Source organism: Bos indicus x Bos taurus, chromosome 14 (assembly GCF_003369695.1).
Source record: "Bos indicus x Bos taurus breed Angus x Brahman F1 hybrid chromosome 14, Bos_hybrid_MaternalHap_v2.0, whole genome shotgun sequence".
Lineage (NCBI taxonomy): Eukaryota > Metazoa > Chordata > Mammalia > Artiodactyla > Bovidae > Bos > Bos indicus x Bos taurus.
In genome coordinates, this window is record NC_040089.1 from 15,749,949 (window position 1) to 15,770,377 (window position 20,429).

Consider the following 20,429-nt stretch of genomic DNA (forward strand, 5'->3'; position numbering starts at 1 on the left):
CAGTCATGTCTAACTCTTTGCGACCCCATGGACTGTAACCCACCAGGCTTCTCTGTCCATGGGGCTTCTCCAGGCAAGAATACTAGAGTGGGTTGCCATGCCTTCCTCCAGGGGATCTTCCCAACCCAGGGATCGAACCCAGGTCTCCCACATTGTAGGAGGATTCCTTACCGTCTAATGCTTGCCAGTAGCCTCCTGTCCTGGAGAGGAGCTGCAAACACTCTGGTTCCCTCCTCCCTGCCTTCTGGGATAAGGAGGGGAACAGCCAGAGGCATCATCGGGTGGTTCAGGGTAGAGTCCTACATGATCCACATATCTAGAATTCGGACCCACCTATCATTGGAGTTGGGTGTGCTACCAATGTCTTCATCAGATATCTGTCACAGCTGGACTTACTGATCAATGGCTTTGTTTTGTTGTAGGGGAGTTATCCGGTTTGGGAAGATTTCATTAACAAAGCCGGAAAGCTGCAGTCCCAGCTTCGGTAAGTAGAAGCATGTCATCTCCAAGAAAACGGCAGCGGCCTTAGACAAAGGATGCAAGAACAGGGACCCAAGAGTTGAACTAGGGTTACTTTTGGAAGTCTTACAGGTGGAGAAGCATGCCACTTACTAGCCATGTGTCCTGACCACTGATTCCTGTATGTAAAATCAACTCATATCTGCTTTGCCTCCTTCCACTGGAATTTTGAGGGTCAAATGAAGTCAGTTATATGTAAGGTAGCCATGGATGATATATAAAGAGTGTTCCCTACATGCCAGGTATATGGTAACAGTTAAATCTCAGGACCCCAAAAGGTAAGTATAGTTGTTATCCCATTTTGCTGATGAGAAAACTGAGGCACAGATAAGGAGAATAACTTACCCAAATTCACGCAGCTAGTAAATGAGAGAGCAGGGAATTGAACTGAGGCAGTCTGGCTCCACAGTTCTTTCTGCTTCCTGCCTATCCTTACAGAGTTTAAAGCTTAGTTTGTATAATTCCGTTTCCATGAATTGTCTATGTAATGCAAATCTGTAGAGACAGATGGAGACTAGTGGTTTCCTGGGGCTAGGAGTGGGAAAGGAGGTTGACTGCAAATGGCCATGAGGGACCTTGTTGGGGTGATGGAAATATTCTAAAACTGGATTGCGGTGGTATTTGCATAACTCTGAATTTACTGAAAAATTGTTAACTTACACACCTAAAATGTGTGAACTTTATGGTATACAAATTATGTCTCAATAAAGCTGTTTTAAAACAATGAGATCTAATGCTGATCTGCTCTAAGGGGCTATTATTATTGCCTCATCATGTGCTTGTTAATACATCATTTGACATACAGTAGAAAATATGGCAACATCTTCTTGTTAAAGCCATATGCTTTTAAAATCAGTGGGGAGAGGGTTGTGATTGCACTTAGTGGGTGCTTCAAGAGAGCTGGGACATTTGAAAAAGAGGTTGTTTTCATGACTCTGGTCATGGCTGTGGGGGTGACATGGATTGGTTAAGGTGTACGGGGATGGTTTTCCAGAGAACGAAGCAGGTAGGTGTTTTCTAGGATAAGAAACCATATGGATGACAGACAGAGGTGGGAGGAGTAACATGATGTTCTTAGGACTTTGCCTGTTGACCCCAGGGGTTCCTGCCCAGAACTTTGGCCACAGGACTGGGCATTCCCTGGCTCCCCTGTAGATTAGGAGAGAACTTGAGAGATGTGGAAATTTCCCAGTCCATTATTCAGCTTCGTGGGGCCTGGGATTTCCAGAGTCATGAGTGGGCATTCAGGTGGACCATGGGCTTCAGAATATGGCCCTTTTGCTGCTTGTTGAGTCCTTTTGCCACTTGTTGAGTCCTTTTGCCATTTCTTTGCTTGAGAACCTATGATTACTTTGTCCTGGATCAGATCCAACCTACTCTTCTCAGAATGTAAGGCCCTCTCCCCCAACTCTGCCCCCATCATGGTTCATTTCAAATAGGTTAGTCTCCATCCTGTAGGAGGTCGCCTCCTGTTGTAAAACATGTAAGTACAACCCCTCCCTGCTACGCTTCTTCTTATCTGGCCTCATTTAATTGTCTGGCAGGTTTTCAGGGTTGACCAGGGAAAAGATGCTCTTCTCCTTTTACCAATGAAGCAGCAAAAACTTAAAATAATTAACTGATGGGCTGTCTTAAACATACAGAATAAGACTTAAAGCAATCTTATCCCTACTGGTACAAAGTACATTATAATATATTGGGGTTGGTCAAAAAGTTCATTCAGGATTTTCTGTTACAGCTTATGGAAAAACCCAAATGAACATTTTGGCCAGCCCTATATAGATATAATATGCATATTATATATATAAAGTGTTAGTTGCTCAGTCATGTCCCGCTCTTTGTGACCCCATGGACTGTAGTCTGCCAGGCTCCTCTGTCTATGGGGTTTTTCCAGGCAAGAAAACTGGAGTGGGTTACCATTCCCTTCTCCAGGGGATCTTCCTGACCCAGGGATCGAACCCAGGTCTCCCGCATTGCAGGCAGATTCTTTACCTTCTGAGCCACCAGGGAAGCCATACACATACACGTGTGTGTGTGTGCGTGTGTGTGTACATATATGTTAAACAATAGGCTCCATGAGGCAGAGACCATTACTTTATTTTGTCAAGCTACTAGTACCTGGTTGAGAGCACTGTGGGAAGCTCAAGCCTGTGGTTTAATTTTCTGTGTTAAGAGAGTGGGTAAGGATAAGACCAGAGAAGAGGCAGACTCTTGGAGCGTGTAAACTGAATCACTCCTTTCTCCTGCTAATGGATGCATGTTTGCTCTGCGCCATCAGAGAGGGCTAAGATGTCCTGTGACAAAAGCAGTCCGTGAAATATGGCTCATCGGAAGGCGGTGTTTAAAAGCTCTTAATTCCTCACACTTGACCACAGTCTTTGTTTTTACGGGAGCCCTGGTGACCATGTAATACTTGAGGCACCTCTATAGCTGGCTCATTTGGAAGATCAGCCTTGACTTGAGTGAGAGTAAATACAGCTGTTGGGTCAGATATTAATTATAAATTTGAATGAGTTGTTTATAAATCTCAGAGCGTAAAGCTAACTTTTCCATGGTTTGCAGTTGGTGCCAACTCTTCAAGAAATATGCTTTGAAGTGGGTTTTTGTTTTTGTTTAGTGTGTATGTCTGTGTGTGTGTTTTGACCAGAATGTTTTCCTGCTCTACTGGAAAATATCAGGCCTCATTTTGAAGCTTGGCTCTAAGGGACTGTTGCCCAGGTTTTCCCGGGGACTACTTCTAGCACCTTCCAAGAGCCTTTTGTTTCGCAGCTGCCTTGCTTAGGCTCAAAGGTCATTTATTTCTTTTTTTTTTTTCCTCCTCCATTTTGAACTTTGTATTTAAATCCTTCTTCTCATCTTCTTCCCTTTTTAGTCCTTTTTCTTTTTTCATCTTCTTCCTTCCCAACTTTGAATTATTAGGGATGCTCTATAAGGACTGTATTCATATGGGAACTACTTGGACGTTAACATCAGGCTGTAAACTCTGTTGTACGTGTTCTTGTGAGTGAGCCTGGGGCTGGCTTGCTTGTCCTGGTTGTTCACAGCCCTGGGATGCAGTGGTGATTACTTTGTTGGATGACATCTTGGACCATGATTCTAGGAACCAGTAGATCACAAAGTGCTCAAGGCATCTCCCAGTGCTCAAGAGAATGGGAAGAATTCAAGAGAACTCTAGGAAAGTAAATGAGATAGTAACCCCTCCTTGGTCTCAGCTTTTAGGAATTCAGGAGATGCTGTTGAGATAGCATTCTAATGTTGAAAAAATAGTATGTTGGTTTCACTATAGTCATGATTTACGGGGGAAAGTCACATAGCTGGGATGAACATGGGATTGTAAGTCATGCTGGGCTACTAGTCTCAGCTGTGGTAGGAACTGGTGATCTCAGTTTTCCCATCTCTAAGATGAATTGTTTAACTTAGATCTCTTCAGGATCCCTTCTACCAATTCATGTAGCTATATTGTTTTCCTGCTCTAAAGTATCTTTCAGCCATACCACTTATATATATATTTTTAAAATGCTTTTACTTTTAGGTAGAAACACCTGTCTTTTCCTTCTTTGTGAAGTTTTACTTGTTAATAATTTTATACCATCAGGTGAAATGGAGTAGGAAGAATAGTTAGCATTTGTTGATTAGTACTGCATGAGCCATACCTTATTGGGGTACAGTGCAGTAGGAGAAAGTCTTTAAAAAGTAGGTCCACACACAGTGGGGGATGGAGAGGGTGGGATGAATTGAGAGAGTAGCTTTGAAACATATACATTACCGTATGCAAAACAGGTAGCTAATGGGAAGTTGCTATATAACACAGGGAACCCAACCTGGTGCCCTGTGACAGCCTAGAGGGGTGGGATGGGGTAGGGGGCGGGAGGGAAGTTCAAGAGGGAGGGGAAACACACACACATACATATAAAGATACACACACACACACACACACACACATACCTATGACTGATTCATGTTGTTGTATGGCAGAGACCAGCACAACATTGTAAAGAAATTATACTCCAATTAAAAAAAAAGAGTCCACTAAGCCAATGGTTGTCTGTATCCTGTCAGGGTTTCCCTCTTAGAGGGTGACTTTCTGTCCCTGGCAGGGATTCCGGCCCTTTTGCTGTCACGCATGTGCTGGTGTGAGACAGTCCTCATGCTTTTGTTATCTGTTTGCATTTTAGGACAACAGTCGTAGCAGCAGCTGCCTTCTTGGACGCCTTCCAGAAAGTGGCTGACATGGCCACCAACACACGTGGTAAGCAGATGGAGGGATGGCTTTCCGCATGTGGGCTCTTACCCTTGGCGGCTTCACACGAAGATAGAGCTCAAGTTATCAGAGCTTGGCTGACTCATATTTAAAAATATATATATTTTTAACTCTGGGGGATTCTGCATAGTAGATGCTGCAAATCGTTCTCCAGATAATAAAGCGCATGAGAAGAAGGAAAAATAAACCAAAGGAACCAGTGTTTGTGCCTGAGATGGCTTGATGTGCTTGTCATCACTTTTAACGACGTGCTGGTTGCAGAGTCCTGAGCTGTGTGTTGGTTGCAATTTGCTTTTCCCTCCTCATACGTGTCGTCTTAAGATTTTCCTCATTCCCTTGTGGAATGAGAAGCAGTGAGGATGATGGGTTAGACCAATTTTTCCTGGGTTCCCATAAAATGAGGAAACCATTATAAGTAGCTTCCTACCGTGTTGTATGTGTGTCCCACGTTTGACTGCAAAGCCCTCAAGGTATAGACTGACTGGTGCGTGTCTGAACTTTCCCCAAACATAGCACTTCACACACAGTAGATGTTTAAAGTGTGTTTATTAAATCAGTGAACACAGGGAATTCTTTTGAAAATTTGTATTGGTTTCAGTGACTACTGAATCATGGAAAAGAATATTTATAACCTGTGAAAGGTCTGTAGAGAAGCAAGTAAATCTTTCTGTACCCAGCACCATCGTTAGAAGTATGACATTACCCATAACCTAGAGACCCCCGTTCAAAGAGGGGTGCTTCCCATTTCATTCTGAGACAGAGAATCTCTTCTGCTGCTTTTTTTTTTTTTTTTTTTTTTGCCTTCTTTCTGGGTCTCCTTGTACACTAACAGCTACAGGTCTGTTCTTGTTATCATCGTGGTAACATTGGAAAATATGGGTGTCGGGGGCCAGTGTTGGGTGGATTTGCTCCCAACAGTTAACCTATGAAGCCCACAATGGGTATGTACCTCTAGCGGACTTCAGTACCTCCTTATTTATCATAGGTGCTTAATTAAATATTGAAATAAATTTGCAATGAGGACTCTTCTCATTCAAGATGCTTGAAAACTACTGATATTTCAGGCACTATCTTGGGACCACAACAATCAGCATGTTCTGCATCCTGGAGGGGCTTGGAATGCTACCTGCAAATCAAGAATCACAGTGTAGAAATAACATGTTTGGTGTGGTAATAGTGGTAGGACAGAGTGCTCAGGGAATATGGAAAAGTGAGTAATTAGCTCAGCTCAGGGAGTCGAAGTTCTCCCAGGAGAGGTAATGTTTCTCCTCATTTCCAAGATGCCAGTGGAGTTTTCAAAGGTTCCCTGGGAGAATGTGTTGGAGACCCAGAGGGTTGGTTTGTCAGCTTGACCAGGGTCTTAACCAGTATCTTTTTAAGAACCTTAAAAAAACTTTCTACATACCAATGTGTGTTTGTTATGAAATCTTTAGAATATACAAGTATAAAGAGGAATGTGATATTCAGGCCAGTGTTCACTGCTGTTAGTGCTATTGGGTCTGTTTTATCATATTTTCTTTGCAGCAGCATTTGGGACTGGACTCACCAGTCATGAGGATGTCTTTCTACAATGACCATCACAGTGTGTCTTTCTTAAAGAGTTGCTCTATTATTTTATAAGAACTTAAGTATCTGGCGCTGCATTTTTGAGGCTCTGTGATTCATAAGTTTAAGTTTTAGTGTTTAATTACTCAGTGGAACCTAGAGGATGGAATAAAAGGTATTCTCTGATTGTCCATAATTTCCTGCAACAGGAACCTGGGTTTTTGCAGAAGTTGCTGCTGAGAAGGGTTCTTGGTGGGAAACTGAAGGGCCTGCAAATTCTCATGGTTGAAGGGAGGAAAAACCATTGTTTGTGGGAAAAGAAACCGGACTAACCTCTCTGTGGTGCTGGTGGAGGTAAAGGAGTTTGGAAGCGATGTCTTTGACAGGAGACGAATAATGTTGCAGTGAATAAGATCCCTACTTGGATCTATTTTTAAACCATCTGATTTCAGGTCATTTTTTAGCGATACCACAGTACTCGACATCTCGAGATGTCTAGAATCTATATGCATTTGAAAGAAATAACTTTCTATTAAATGTAGGAGTGTGAGAACTCACATGACCGAAAAAATGTATGGTTGACACAAAGAAAGGTATATTTTATGGCAATAAGAGAGAAACTTGAAGGCACATCTGATGTTCAATTAAATGTCAAATTAGTTTTATTAAGTTAATTTTTTACTTAACAATTGCTTAACAAGTGCAAAATGCAGAACATGCGCCTTAGTTTAAAAAAGTTACGTAACAAAGTATATAAAGTCTACCCTCCGAGTACCCTCTGCAGAGATGGGGTTTAGTGACATTTATAGACTTTTTTTGCATTCGTAAACATATATAGCAGGAAAAATTAATCATAGAACAACATGTAAATTGATATATAGAATAAAATATATTTTAAGATCTTTTTCAAAAGGTGGCCCATGAGAAACATTGTTCCCATGCTTTTACTTCCCAGTATATTATAATTATCTTTCTATGTCAGTGCCTAGAGAATCTACCTCATTCTTTCTAGCCACCAAATGGAATTTCTTGTGTGGATATAGCACAGTTTAATCATTCTTTTTTTCGGGGATATTTAGATTATCTCCACTTATTCACTGTTACACACTACACTGCAGTTAATACCCATGTGTACATGCTTCTGGAGATCTATGGGTAATCTCTTTTTAACGGTTGTATGCATCTCCAGGGAAATGAAGAATCTGTTAAAAAATGCGTCAAGCTGTTTTGGTCAGCAGCGAATATATTTTGGCTCACAGTCATTACAGGCTGCAGCTCTAATACAGTTTGAAGTTTGATATCTACACACTCTGGAAAGTCCAGTCTCTTGCTTAGTTCATTTATTTTTGGATGCGCTGAGTCTTTGTTGCTGCATGCGGGCTATCTCTAGTTGTGGTGCTCAGGATTCTCATTCCAGTGGCTTCTCTTGTTACAGAACGTGGGCTCTAGGGGGCACAGACTCAGTAGGGGTTTCATTGCCCTGTGGTATGTGGGATCGTCCCAGACCAGGGATCGAACCCATGTCCCCTACATTGGCAGGCAGATTCTTAACCACTCGACCGCCAGAGAAGCCTGCTTAGTGCCTATTGATGTAATGTTTTTCGAGCCCTTGTTTTAAGTAAGAGAAGGGAGTAACAGTTATTCTTACGTGTGTCTCTTTTGGACAGGCATCCAGAATCTCAAACTAACGGGTCTCTGGTTTCCAAAATATTAGCATTCCATATTGTTTCCCAGAGGAAATGGCTCTGAAAGGTTTTTTGTCCTTTTAGCAAATATTTTGTACTGGCTGTGAAAATAACTTATTTAGAAAAATCTTTTAAACGCTAGTCATTATGACAGCAAAGTCAATCTAGTCCTGTAACTATTGTTAAGTAGTTATGAATGTGGAAATAAATTCGAGCTGTTTTGTTTATTTTTTTTTAAGAGTATAAGCTGCTACTGTAATGTGTATGTTTAGGTTAATAATTAAACTATAATGGAATTTAAGAGTTAACACCATAATACATACAGTTCAGTATTTTGTTGATCTTTGCATTCTGGAATGAATATACAGCTTGTGCTCAGTATGAAAGTACACCTGTTTGCGTGTTACTGGCCACAAAGAATTAGTGTCTTGGCATTTGGTGTACAAAGAATGCCTGACTTTGTGAAGCAGGGTCTCCATTTTCCTCGTGGCCGTGATGGACGAGCACATGGGCTGTCATGGGAGTGGTTTGAACTGACTGGGGCACGGTTGTCTGAGTTACTTAAGAGAAAGCACAAAGGTGCGGGGAGGCTTCGCAGTCCTTGGTGGTCGGTCTGGGGAGCAGTGTTCCTCCACCCGTAAGCGTGCAGCCCAGTGTCCGCCAGGCCTTACCCCGCTTTCACTGCAAGGCAGGGGCACGTTGCGATGAGATGCTCCGTCTTAGTCAGCACTGGCCTTCGTGGCCGCTGCATCATTTGCTGGTGTCAGCAAGGGCCTTTGGAGAGCATACTGCTGTGTGACTCTCATTTCTGGCTGCCTCTGTCTGCTTCTGTAATCGCTTTATAGCTTTGAACAGCCATCTCTGGGATGTTGAGATGACGATGCACCAGACCCAGAGTGAGGAGTTTAAGATTCTAAGAAGGAAGGAAATGGATCCCGGCCGACTAGGTGGTCTCCAATCACCTTTGTAGAATACGTAACACAGGCCAGGCTCTGTCCCACGTGCTTTACATGCAGTGAGTCTTTTTATTCTCAGAACAGCTCTCTGAGATCAGTGCTTATGATCTTCATTCTAGATGGTGAAGTCTGGGTGAAGAGAGCTTATCTAAACCAACCAAGGTCATATAGCTTGGAAGTGGGGAGACTGGAGCCTGGCCCAGAGTCCGGATTTTAACAACTAAATTATGATGCTTTATGTAAGAAGCTGCTGGGTTTAGTATAAACTTAAGTTTGCTTTTTTTTTTTTTTGGCTGCATGGCTTGTGGGAATCTTAGTTTCCTGACCAGGGCTCGAACCCACATCCTTGGCAGTGAAAGTGTGGAGTCCTAACCTGTGGATCATCAACAAAGTCCCTTAAGTTTGCTTTTAAATTTATTAATCCTGATTGCATTGAAAAGAAACCAATCTACGTAGCACCTTGAATTGACGACTAGGTCAGAGGTTGGATGCTGTGTTTGTCTTCTGCTTGGCCAGCTCTGTAACCCTGAGTAATTTTGTTTCACTTCTTCAGGCTTTGATTTCCCCATTTGTAAAAGGGGTTTTCCCAGGATCTAGTAGAGCCTTAGATAGTTGCAAGTAATCTTTTTTTGGCTCTAATACTCTATAATTTAAAATCTCTCTTTGGCCCTATTAAATCTTAAAATACAAATTAAGTTGGACAGTCTAAATTTTCTTTTTCTGTATTATCTTTACAGTTTCTGATTTTTGCTTGGGAGACAAAGGAAGCAGGGGCAAGCGGAGGATAAAGAGTGAGCAGGTTAGGTGAGAAATATGTTTAGAAGAGACCCTCAGGGTGTGCGTGAGGAGGGCAGATGGAAGCTGGAGCTTTCAGGACACCCAGTGAGGTCCAGACAGTCGAGGTGGACTTTAATCAGTGAGCCCGGATTGCTGACGTTCTGTGAACTGATGAAGACAGTCTCCAGGACTCAAACTGAATAGAGCAGTGTTGTTCATAAAAATACGTGATGTTTTTTAGTATGTGCTTAGTCACTCAGTCGTCTCTCACTCTTTGTGACCCATGGGCTGTAGCCCGCCAGGCTCCTCTGTCCGTGGGATTTCCCAGGCAAGAATACTAGAGTGGGTTGCCATTCCCTTCTCCACGAGATCTTCCCAACCCAGGGATCAAACCGGTGCCTCCTGCCTTGCAGGCGGATTATTTACCATCTGAGTCACCAGGGAAGCCCTTACTTTAGAGTTTGATAAATGATATGCTTTCCTTACGTCACTGATGGATCTTAATTACCTGGGAAGCTTGTTTTAAACTACAGATTTTGAAGGATACGTGTACATGTCTGGCTCAGTTGTTTGGCTGTCCACCTGAAACTATCACAAAGTTGTTAATCAGCTGTACTCCAATGTAAAATAAAAAGTTTAAAAAAAAGTACAGATTTCAGAGTCCTGCCTTATACCTGTGGTTCTTGATGAATTGAGTGGAGCTTAGATTTTTTAAAGGCTTCCCAGAAGAATAAGGCCTCTCGCCATCTTGCTGTCACCCACCTGCCCAGTGACATCTCTGCCCACGGCCGGCAGTTCCACCCACAAAAAAATGCCCTTGGCTCCCTGAATCCCTTTAAACTGTTGATCCCTTTCTTCTTGCACTTGTGCATTCCAGACCCAGGGTGCCCTTCCCAGCCCACCCCCTCTCCACCCCCTTTAGATGCTTGAGGATCTTTGGGTTATCTTCCTAGAGCCAATTTAAGAGTCAGGTTACCTGTGAAACGCTTGCCCTCACCACCCCCTTCCTCCGTCCCCAGAGTAAATGGGGTCTCACTCCCCTGCCTCCTTGTGTGGTCACCATCTTCCCTGCTAGACTCAGCCACCTCCAGGGCAGGGCCTGGGTCCTGCTGCTCTCTGAGGAACTCAGGTACCCAAGTGCTAATAAGTATCTGGCATTTAGGAAGGTGCAGACCACATTGCACGCAGTCCTTGGTGGATCTGGGTGAGGAAGGCTGTCATCTCTGGAGGCAGGAGCCTGGTAACATGGGGTCTTTGGCCAGATTCCACTTGGGAGTTCAGAATTCAGATCTTGGGACCCCTCTCAGTGGTTGAGTCTCTGGATTATGTGACTTCATAATTCACTGTTGCCCAAGAGGGCCCACCACATCTGTGATGGGGGTTACAGGAAGTGGGTGGGTGGATGGATGGCAGCTGTCTGCTCTTGGCTAGAGTTGGAAAAGAAGGGGAAATCTTCCTTTTTGGGAAGGAGGTGCCAGCAAGCTATTTCCAAGAGGCAGCCATACTTGGTTTCGTTTGCCCACAAGTTTTATTTTAACGAGGTTGTTTAACTGAGACTTCATTGACCCTTAACTTCTGGATTGACTTCAGTGTTTCAGACCTGAACTCTCTTTCATGTAATTAAGGCAGGATTTCTACCTAGGAAGCTGCTCAGCCACAAACTGAAAAAATTGGTCATTGTGCTTGTGCCTGCTCAGTCTTGTCCAGCTCTTTGCAACCCCATGTACTGTACTCCACTAGGTTCCTCTATCCAGGGGATTTTCCAGGCAAGAATGCTGGAGTGAGTTGCCATTTCCTTCTCCAGGGGATCGTCCTTCCCGACCAAGCGATCAAACCTGCATCTCCTGTGTCTCCCGCATTGCAGGAGGATTCTTTACCTGCTGAGCCAACGGGGAAGCCCCAAAATAGGTCATAAAAAAACTTTTTCACAGGCCTGGAGCTGCACATTCTTTGAAGATGACCTTAAAGAAACCTGGACAGTTTCATTCACTTAATTAAAAAGAAAAAGGCATAAAACTGCAATCTACTGATCTCTAGATCTGGCTGTTGATCGCTAAAATGGTTTTATACTCAGATAGGCCAGTTCAGGTTCCTTAATCATTTTTGGTTATTGTCCTTAACTATTCTTAAAAGAGGAGAGCCCTTATGAGTATTTAAGGAAACAGCTCTGTTGTAATTTTTTTTAAAAGCCAAGTTTATGGTTTTGAAACATTCAAGGATAGTGTATTCATTTTTCTGATGATCTTATTCCAGTTGAGGCTTTAGAAGTATTGGGGAGCAAAAGGAACCTTGCAGAAAGCATCAGGAGCCTCAAAGTATTACGGAAAACTGGCTGGTGTGAATTTTACTCAGACTCTGGATATGGTTCTCACAGGGCCACCTTGACAACCCTACACAGGCTCTAAGTAAAATTAATGCCAAGCTCTAATATTCTGGAACCTTGGCACATTATAGATGCCCAGGAAGCTGTTGCTGATTTGTTAAATAAAAACTGATAAAGTGAAGTACTTTGTATCTTGCTTACAGAGTGGATGGACCAGCAGCTCTATTCTCTGACATTTTAGAACATGAATCTGAGCAGATGGTATTGACAGTGACCTAGAAACTCTACTGCCTTTCATTTTCGCGGTTTTGAATTTGACCTCTTGATTTTGATTCACATGAATTATTCCGAGGAAGCCTGAAGCCAATTTTGCTCTGCTGGTAGTTACATTTTGAAATTCTCATTGCTGTTTTCTAGGTGGGTGTGGGGTGTAAGAACAAAGCTATGAAAAATAAGAATATTTGTAGTTGATTAAAGTGGGAAATTGGCAAGACCAAGACACTTTCTTGTTTGTCTCTTTTTAATTGTGTTGCTTTATGCCAGAACTTGACGTGTCCTGCGTGCGCTGTGGTGAGTGACCCCAATGTGGTCCTGGCCTCCTGGAGCTTTTAGGCTGGGCCAGGGCCGTTCTCTGTGATAGAGTTTTCTATGGTGATGACAGTGTTACACATTTTCACTGTCTAGTATGATAACCAGCAGCCACCTGAGGTCATCAAGTACTTGAAACATGGTTAGTATAATTGAAGAACTGAATGTCTGATTTTTAAATTTTAATTTTAAATATCCGCATATACCTAGTAGCTACCACATAACACAGCATGGATGTAAGGGGTATAACAATGGCTACAAAGGCTTATTTTGCTTTTAACAGTAAATGTACTAGTTTATGAGTCACCTGATTTATTCTGTTTTATATCTGCTATATTGAGAGTTTACTAGGTACCTGGTAAAGAATGCAAAGAGGTTCTGTTTCTGAGGCATTGGGTCAGTGGGTGGTAGAGGAATTTAGACAGGCATGTAAGCAATAATAATTCCCAACAGTGAGTGCTTCCCACTTGTTTTTATAGCATGTCTGTTTCATCTGTTTCATGGATTCACGATGGATAAGATATCGTTCCAAAGGGGCAGGGGGTAATTGGTTCTTAAGAAGGGAAGGCGGTCTTACCCTTTTTATATATCAGGTACAGATATGCATACAATACATATGCAAACATACACACATCTGTGAAATTAACATTTTATGAGGAAGGGAGCTGATTAGGAGGAATGTGTCCAAAAAGGCTCTTTATGGGAGCAGAAAAAAGGGACAAGCTTGACAAAACTATTTTGTGATGAAGTCTAAGCTTTTAAGACATTAGGTCAGCCTTTTTGCTTGTTGCCTCCTTCCAAGGGCATTTAAGTAATTTTCATGAACTTGAGGAAGGTGATTGCTGTTGGTATATCTCCTTTATTTGAAATAACTTGGCAAAATGAATCCATATTAACAGACTCTGTAGACTCATCAAAAAGTTACCTAGTGTTGAATAATAAGTGGATTCAGAGGCAGCCAAGACTGAGTGTCCACCTCACTGTTATGTATTCACTCTTTGTTCTTAACCGTGATGCAGAGAACAATTTTAATGCTGGGTTGTACCAAACAGTCTTTTATTAATTGGGCTTTATAGCTGTAATCCTTTTAGTGAGGATGTGTGCGTTTGTGTCTGTCTATACACATAGTATCTGTACAACCAATATCTATAACATATAACAACCTGTGTATATAACATATATATATATATACACACACACACATAGGTGTGTGTGTGTGTATGTTGTTAGTTGAAAGAATTAAAGCATTAGATTGGTCTTAGCAGTTTCTTGCCTAAAATGACAGAGACACAAATTCTGTGTTCCAGGACGACTGGTTTCTATGCAGGGCTCATTCTTGATATGCTTACGACTTTGCTGAGGGCTCTGGGGGGACCAAAACCTGGAATAGCTTTAGTGTAGCCTCATTAACAGAGCTTCCCTGGTGGCTCGCCTGCCAATGAAGGAGATGCAAGAGATGTGGGTTTGATCGCTGGGTTGGGAAGTTCCCCTGGAGAAGGAAATGGCAACCCACTCCAGTATTCTTGCCTGGGAAATCCCTTGGACAGAGGAGCCTGAAGGGCTACAGTTCATAGGGTCGCAAAAGAGTTTGACACGACTGAGCGACTAAACAATGAGACTGAGCAGCCTCATTAATTTCCTTAAAGCCCCCAAGCCACTCCAAATTTGAGTATGTACATGTACATCTATGTTTATACTGAATACCTATGAGTTTCAATCATATGAAGTGTGAAAAAACTTTTGTAGATTATTGCTGTTTCTAATAATAACCTAGCTAAAACTGTATGCCTATTATGTAAATACAGTTTCAAGGAGCTATCATTGACCTAGTAAGTGGTGACATAAAAAGGTTTAATGCCTTTTAAAATGAGGTGATAAATGTACATTTTGCTTTGAGTTTCATTATTTTGGTGTTTTATTACTCTGATGGTGATTTAGTCACTAAGTCATATCCAACTCTTGCAACCCCATGGACTGCAGCCTGCCAGGCTTCTCTGTCCACAGGATTCTCCAGGCAAGAATACTGGAGTGGGTTTCCATTTCCTTCTCCAAGTGATATTTCCCACCCAGGAATCTAACCTAGGTCTCTTGCATTGCAGGCAAGTCTACTTTGATAGACCTTGAGTATTTTAACTGTTTAGCACAATACCTTTAATCCTGCATATTCTGTTTAGGATAAAACAAGTTTTTTTTTTTTTTAATGGCACTATGAATATCAAGTTTGTCTTAACCATTTTCCATTTTCTTAAAGTTATTTTTTGGTTTGTTTTATATGATAGACTTGGTGTTGAGTCTAGCACAGTAAGGTGGCATGTGTATTTTAAACATTTTTTTCTTTTACAGATCACACTATAGGTAAGGACTAGAAATAACAAAGGAACCCACATATTTACTAAGTATTTTTAATAAATTTCTAAAAGAAAATTTTATTTTCTGTCCCCCCTTATTTTTTGGGTCGAAGGAGTTGGGAGATGGGGACTTTATGTATCTGATGGGCCAATTTGTGTATTTCACAAAGTTTGGAATAGTGAACTGACATCACTACTGCTGAAATGAAAATCCCTCCTCTCCGTCCTCACTGATATTGACGTTAAAACTGATCCCTGACAGCAGCACTGGTCTCCACTCTACAAGTGGTTATTATTGTTGATCTTTGGTTGGGTAGCAACAGTTGCCAGAGATGGGCTCTTTCCTTGTGGTTCCTTGTGTCCCGCCTAGGTGGGATTTGACTTTTCACTGCGTCTTCTCAAAATGACACTCGAACAGTTATTGTGTGCTCACCAGAAGGGCACTAACCTGACTCCCACGTTGTCCAGGGCAGGATGTCCCCAGAATCCTAAAATCCTCTATCAGGGAGAGCTCGGGATGGAAGAATCCCACACCCATGGCCGAGTGTCCGTTTAAGGCTAATCCTCCCAGTAACCAAGAGAAGCATTTGCTCCGCCTGAAGTCAGTAGTGTTTCCTCTTTTCCCTGGCGATGCTTGAATTATGATGCGTACTGTGCCGTTTAACCCCAGCAGCCCTAATAAACGCTGGTGAATTACACGGCGGCAGTCAGGAGGAAGGTCCGAGCGTGCTGGGGATGTGTGTTTTTATGGGTGACTGAGTTGGTCTGTGCGCAGGGCTGTTTGTGTCGTTAGGCAGTTTGCATAATGAAGTGGTTTACTCAGCAGCTCCATCCTTCCAGCTGCTTGCAGGGCCGTCTGCCTGGGGCAGTGGGGACTCTCCCACCCTCCTCCCCACCCTAGCTCTTTCCCTTTGCTTTTCATTTTGGCTTAAAATAACTAATGCCCCTTCACCCCATCCTGCTAACCACACACACAGTCATGTTTGGTAAAACATAAATTACTATTCATGAAAAAGTGCAGTTATTTCAATTCATACACATGAGGCATTTTTTGTTTTTTTAAACAATGCTTGTGGAAGATTGTTTGCCATAGAGTTGTGAACTTGGTTTGTTCTGCCTGTTGTAAAAATAACCATTTGGAGTGTAAATGTGCATTGGAAGACCCTTGCACTTGTCAAACTAGTGTTTTTCTAGGCTGAGTCTATTTTGCCTGATTGTGTAGCTGCCTCCCCTCTGCTCTGATAAAGCCCCAGCCTGAAAACATGCACGAAATGTGAAAGCTGCTATGAACTAAAATTTTCACCTTAGCTGTTTTCGTGTGCTTTGCAGGAAAGATCTGGTGTTGGAAAATAGCTCAGAGAAGAGAGAAAGAATATTCAAAAGGTCTTCTGTCACTAGGAATCTGGCAGTGAATTCTCGTGGTACATCTTAAAGAAATTTGATTTTTATACACTACTTTTGGAAACATATCTGTGGCCTGACATGGCAGTTACCTGGGGTCTGTTGCCTTGTTTAACATAAGGCTTTGGTCTTTTATTTTTAGAAGGTGGAGAGGTCTGTTCTAGACCATATAGTATCTAGTGTAACCTTTTCGTTTTCACAGGGCAGGCTGTGAGCTGAAGTAATTTGCCTGAGGCTGCTCGGCTCACGGAGGGACAGTGGGATTCTCACTCTAGAGCAGGGCCTTCTGTCCCATGTTTTCCCTGAAAGCCTCCTGGCCCACTTGTTAATTTCGCCTGTTGAGACCATTCAAGTAGGAAAGATCATGAGCTATGGGAAAAAGCTCTGTCCTGGGCTCTCAGTTGGTTATCATTAGTCAAGATTTTTGTTGGCTTCTTTATGTGGAATCCTTGATCATCTGGTTTTCCAAAGTAGTTTTCCACTTCCATTGCAGTTCTTTTTCTATTAAAGATGATTTTGTTTTCCTTTAAACTCGTATGTGTGTGTAAGTGTGTGACAGCCTGTTTTCTTGTGTTTTAATAATTTGTTATGTTTGACAGAAGCATATTTATCTGTAATAATAGCTCGGCTTCTTTCATCTACATTGTCTTAGTTTTGTGACTGTATCTTTCTATGTGCACGTGCGCACCTACACGCGTACACACACGTACAGTCCACACACAGACACACACACACACATGGAGTGTTTTTCGATTCCCAAATGTTTAAAATCACCATGGGACGTCTTATGTCTAGTGAAAAGATACTGCTTTGGAAATCTGCAGCATTTCCTGCTGTGAGCGCCAGGGCCCAGGGACCCCGGTTACCATGGAAACCAATATGGAGCCGCTGGGTGGTGCTTGCCTTCAGAGCTGCATTTGAGTGCATCTCACCGTCAGCCGCAATGCTGCTTCTTCCCCACTCCCCACCACCTTTGAAATTAGGGGAGGGGGAAAGCTGAGTGATTACAAATAAAAAAGAAAATACTGTTTTAGCTAAGGTAGAATGAGATCTTTAAAATGTACCCTTTTAATGTGATCTATAGTGGGGCAGTACCGTTCCCTGAATATGGCCAAAGGTACCTGATAAAATACAAAGAGACTGTGGAGGAGATAGTGAAAGGGAGACCTTCTTCCTGTGTTGCTGACCTGCAGGCTTCTCTCTGGGGCGTGTAAGGCTGACTCGGCTTTATTCCCACTGACTCTGGTTGAGCCCATTTAGTTTGTCCAGGGGGCTTGACGGCAGACAAAAGCTCTTCAGCTCTTGGCGTGTGCCTGCTTCATCCTCCTCTCTCTCAGAACCCGCCTGGAGAACCAGATCCGAGCGCCTGGAGAGCTCGTCCGAATTTTCACCCCTCGATTTGCCATTTAAGCACATGAGAGCCATCTGTGCTTGTTGAAAGGGGATGCTGATTACGAGAGAGTAGTACTTCATTCGGATAATATGATTTAAAGCAAGATGTGTCGCTTATACTGGAACCGGAGGACATAATGAGCCATGTAAACACACCCCCTGACCTCCCAGGGGTGGTGGCGGTCCTGCCAGTCAGCGGCCACAGGTGGGCTTACAGCATGTCTGTGCAGGAGACACAGCGATCCCCGGCGCCAGGCTCCCACTGCCTGTCAACCAACTCCTGTTTCCAGAGATTGAAGGATAATAAAATTGCCTCCAACCTTGTTAGGTGGATGCCTTTGTGCTCTGGTGTTTGTTCTTCCAAATGTGTTTGTATAAAGCAAATATCAGGAGTGCGTTCTGTTTAGAAACAGTGAAGTACCTTGGAGTCTTTGACTATTGCAGGCGGCTGAGATCTTAGTCCAGCCTTGACCTTGAGGGTCTTCTGAGGGCCCTCTGTCTGTTGAGGCTCTCCACTAGCCCTTCAGCTGCTCAATGTCATTGAAGAAGGTAGTAAGAACCTCATTCTGCAAACAGGGGAAACCGGCTGGTGACTTGAAGTGCCTTGGTTAAAATGCCACACAATTCTGCAGCAGCAGAGCCTGGTGTGTGTGTATCCCCTCCTTGGGACCCATCAATCCACCTTCTTTCCATCTCCGAGATCAGTTGTATTTTGGAATCACTTGGGAATTTAGAATCTCAATCTATCACTGTAGACATTTTGGGCTGTGTAAATTTTTGTTGTGTGGGGCTGACTTGTGCATTGAAGGCTGTTCAGCAACATCACTGCATCTCAGCCCTTCAGTTATTAAAGTCAAAAATATGTAGCCATTCCTGAATATCCTCTGGGGTGCAAAATGACCCTGGTGGAGAACCACTGAGCAAGACCGCTTAGGTTGTGTTCTTTGACAGCTTAATGGACCTGTGGTTCTGCTTTTTCTTAAGGCAGTCACGGACAGCTTGGTTCATTTAAGCTAGGCTTTTAATTATTTATAACTCAGTTAGGATTTTAGAAATTTGATGGTCCATGCATGGTTTCATCTGGGAAATGACCACCATGCTGAGTTGTGCATAAAACTTTGTGACCAGTCCACATCTTACTAGAGTTGGACTGTGAAGAAAGCTGAGCACCAAAGAATTGATGCTTTTGAACTGTGGTGTTGGAGAAGATTCTTGAGAGTCCCTTGGACTGTAAGGAAGTCCAACCAGTCCATCCTAAAGGAGATCAGTCCTGGGTGTTCATTGGAAGGACTGATGCTCTGCGAAGAGTTGACTCACTGGAAAAGACCCTGATGCTGGGAGGGATCGGGGGCAGGAGGAGAAGGGGATGACAGAGGATGAGATGGCTGGATGGCATTACTGACTTGATGGGCATGAGTTTGAACTCCGGGAGTTGGTGATGGACAGGGAGGCCTGGCGTGCTGCAGTTCATGGGGTCGCAAAGAATCGGACATGACTGAGCAACTGGAAAATCCCATGAATAGAGGAGCCTGATGGGCTACAAGTCCATGGGGTCACAGAAGAATCAGACGTGACTTAGGGACTACACAACAACATGGTTATTACTAAATAAAACTTTGTTGAATGAATGAAATGAGCTTTTATTCTAACTTTGATTTGTCTTTGTATATTTCTTCAATGGCTCTTTAATGGGAAAAGTAGGAAAAGTTATCTTTAAGGAAATTCATTTAAGGGGTTTCTTCTCTACTGATATTGCCATAGAAATGCCTCTAAAACCAAAGGTAATTGGTAGTTTATCTGCTCGTCTTGGTTATTTTTCAGTTTACATTTTGGGCTATAATGGGGGACTGGTCCTGTACCTGGTGATGTGCTCGTCTGGTGCTCTTGGGAACAAAGAGGTGTTGAGTCTTTCAAATACACGTAATGATGTCACGTCTTAGGATGCTAAAGTTTTGGATTCCTCTTTCCTACACGGAGGAGAAAGTAAATGTAACCGTCCTTTCAGAAATCAATATTTTTACCCCGATTTTGTCCTTGAAGAATGGCTGCCTTGTTGTTAATCCTTTTCTTTATGCTCACAAGTCACAAAATCTTGTTTTTCTTTGTTGCTCTATAATTTATAAAATTGTATTGCAGTTGGCTTGGGTAGAATTTACTTAAGCATAGTTGAGCCTCTAGATTTTCTTTCTGGCATAGACAAAAGCGTCATTAATTATGAATATGAATCATTTTGCAGAATGACAAGATTGAACGTTTCCTCATGCCAGTATCCCAGCTGTCTCATTTTGATGCTCAAACAAAGACTTTTTAGAGATTGTTTTTAATAGCCATCGTATCAGATACTAAAAAAAAAAAAGCTGAAAAGAATGCAAAATAGCTTATAGTTCATTTGTCTAGGAAAAAAAACCAAACATAATGAAAGGTTTTGGTTTTATTGCGGCTGTTTCTACCCTTGTGATTGCATTTGAGGTCTCAAAATTTTGGCCATGGCTGCAAACCAAAAGATCATTTCCATTCTCTAAGTGTTCTGCCGTTGGCAGGTGCAAAATTTCATTTGTTGGGATGATCAGTGCTTGAGAAACCCAAAGCTTTGGTCACATTGTGGCCCGCCCTCAAAGGAGCTGAAGCTCACTC

At 42.6% G+C, this 20,429-nt stretch overlaps 1 protein-coding gene across 11 annotated transcripts in view; it reads left to right on the forward strand.

The window, feature by feature from the left end:
- MTSS1 (MTSS1, I-BAR domain containing) overlaps positions 1-20,429 on the forward strand; it is a 160,585-nt gene that overhangs the window by 24,350 nt on the left and 115,806 nt on the right. For all 11 annotated transcript variants that reach the window (XM_027560870.1, XM_027560877.1, XM_027560880.1 and 8 more), the window contains 2 exons: positions 423-484; positions 4,695-4,768. In XM_027560870.1, the coding sequence (XP_027416671.1) occupies positions 423-484; positions 4,695-4,768 (136 nt within the window). The remainder of the gene's footprint in view (positions 1-422; positions 485-4,694; positions 4,769-20,429) is intronic.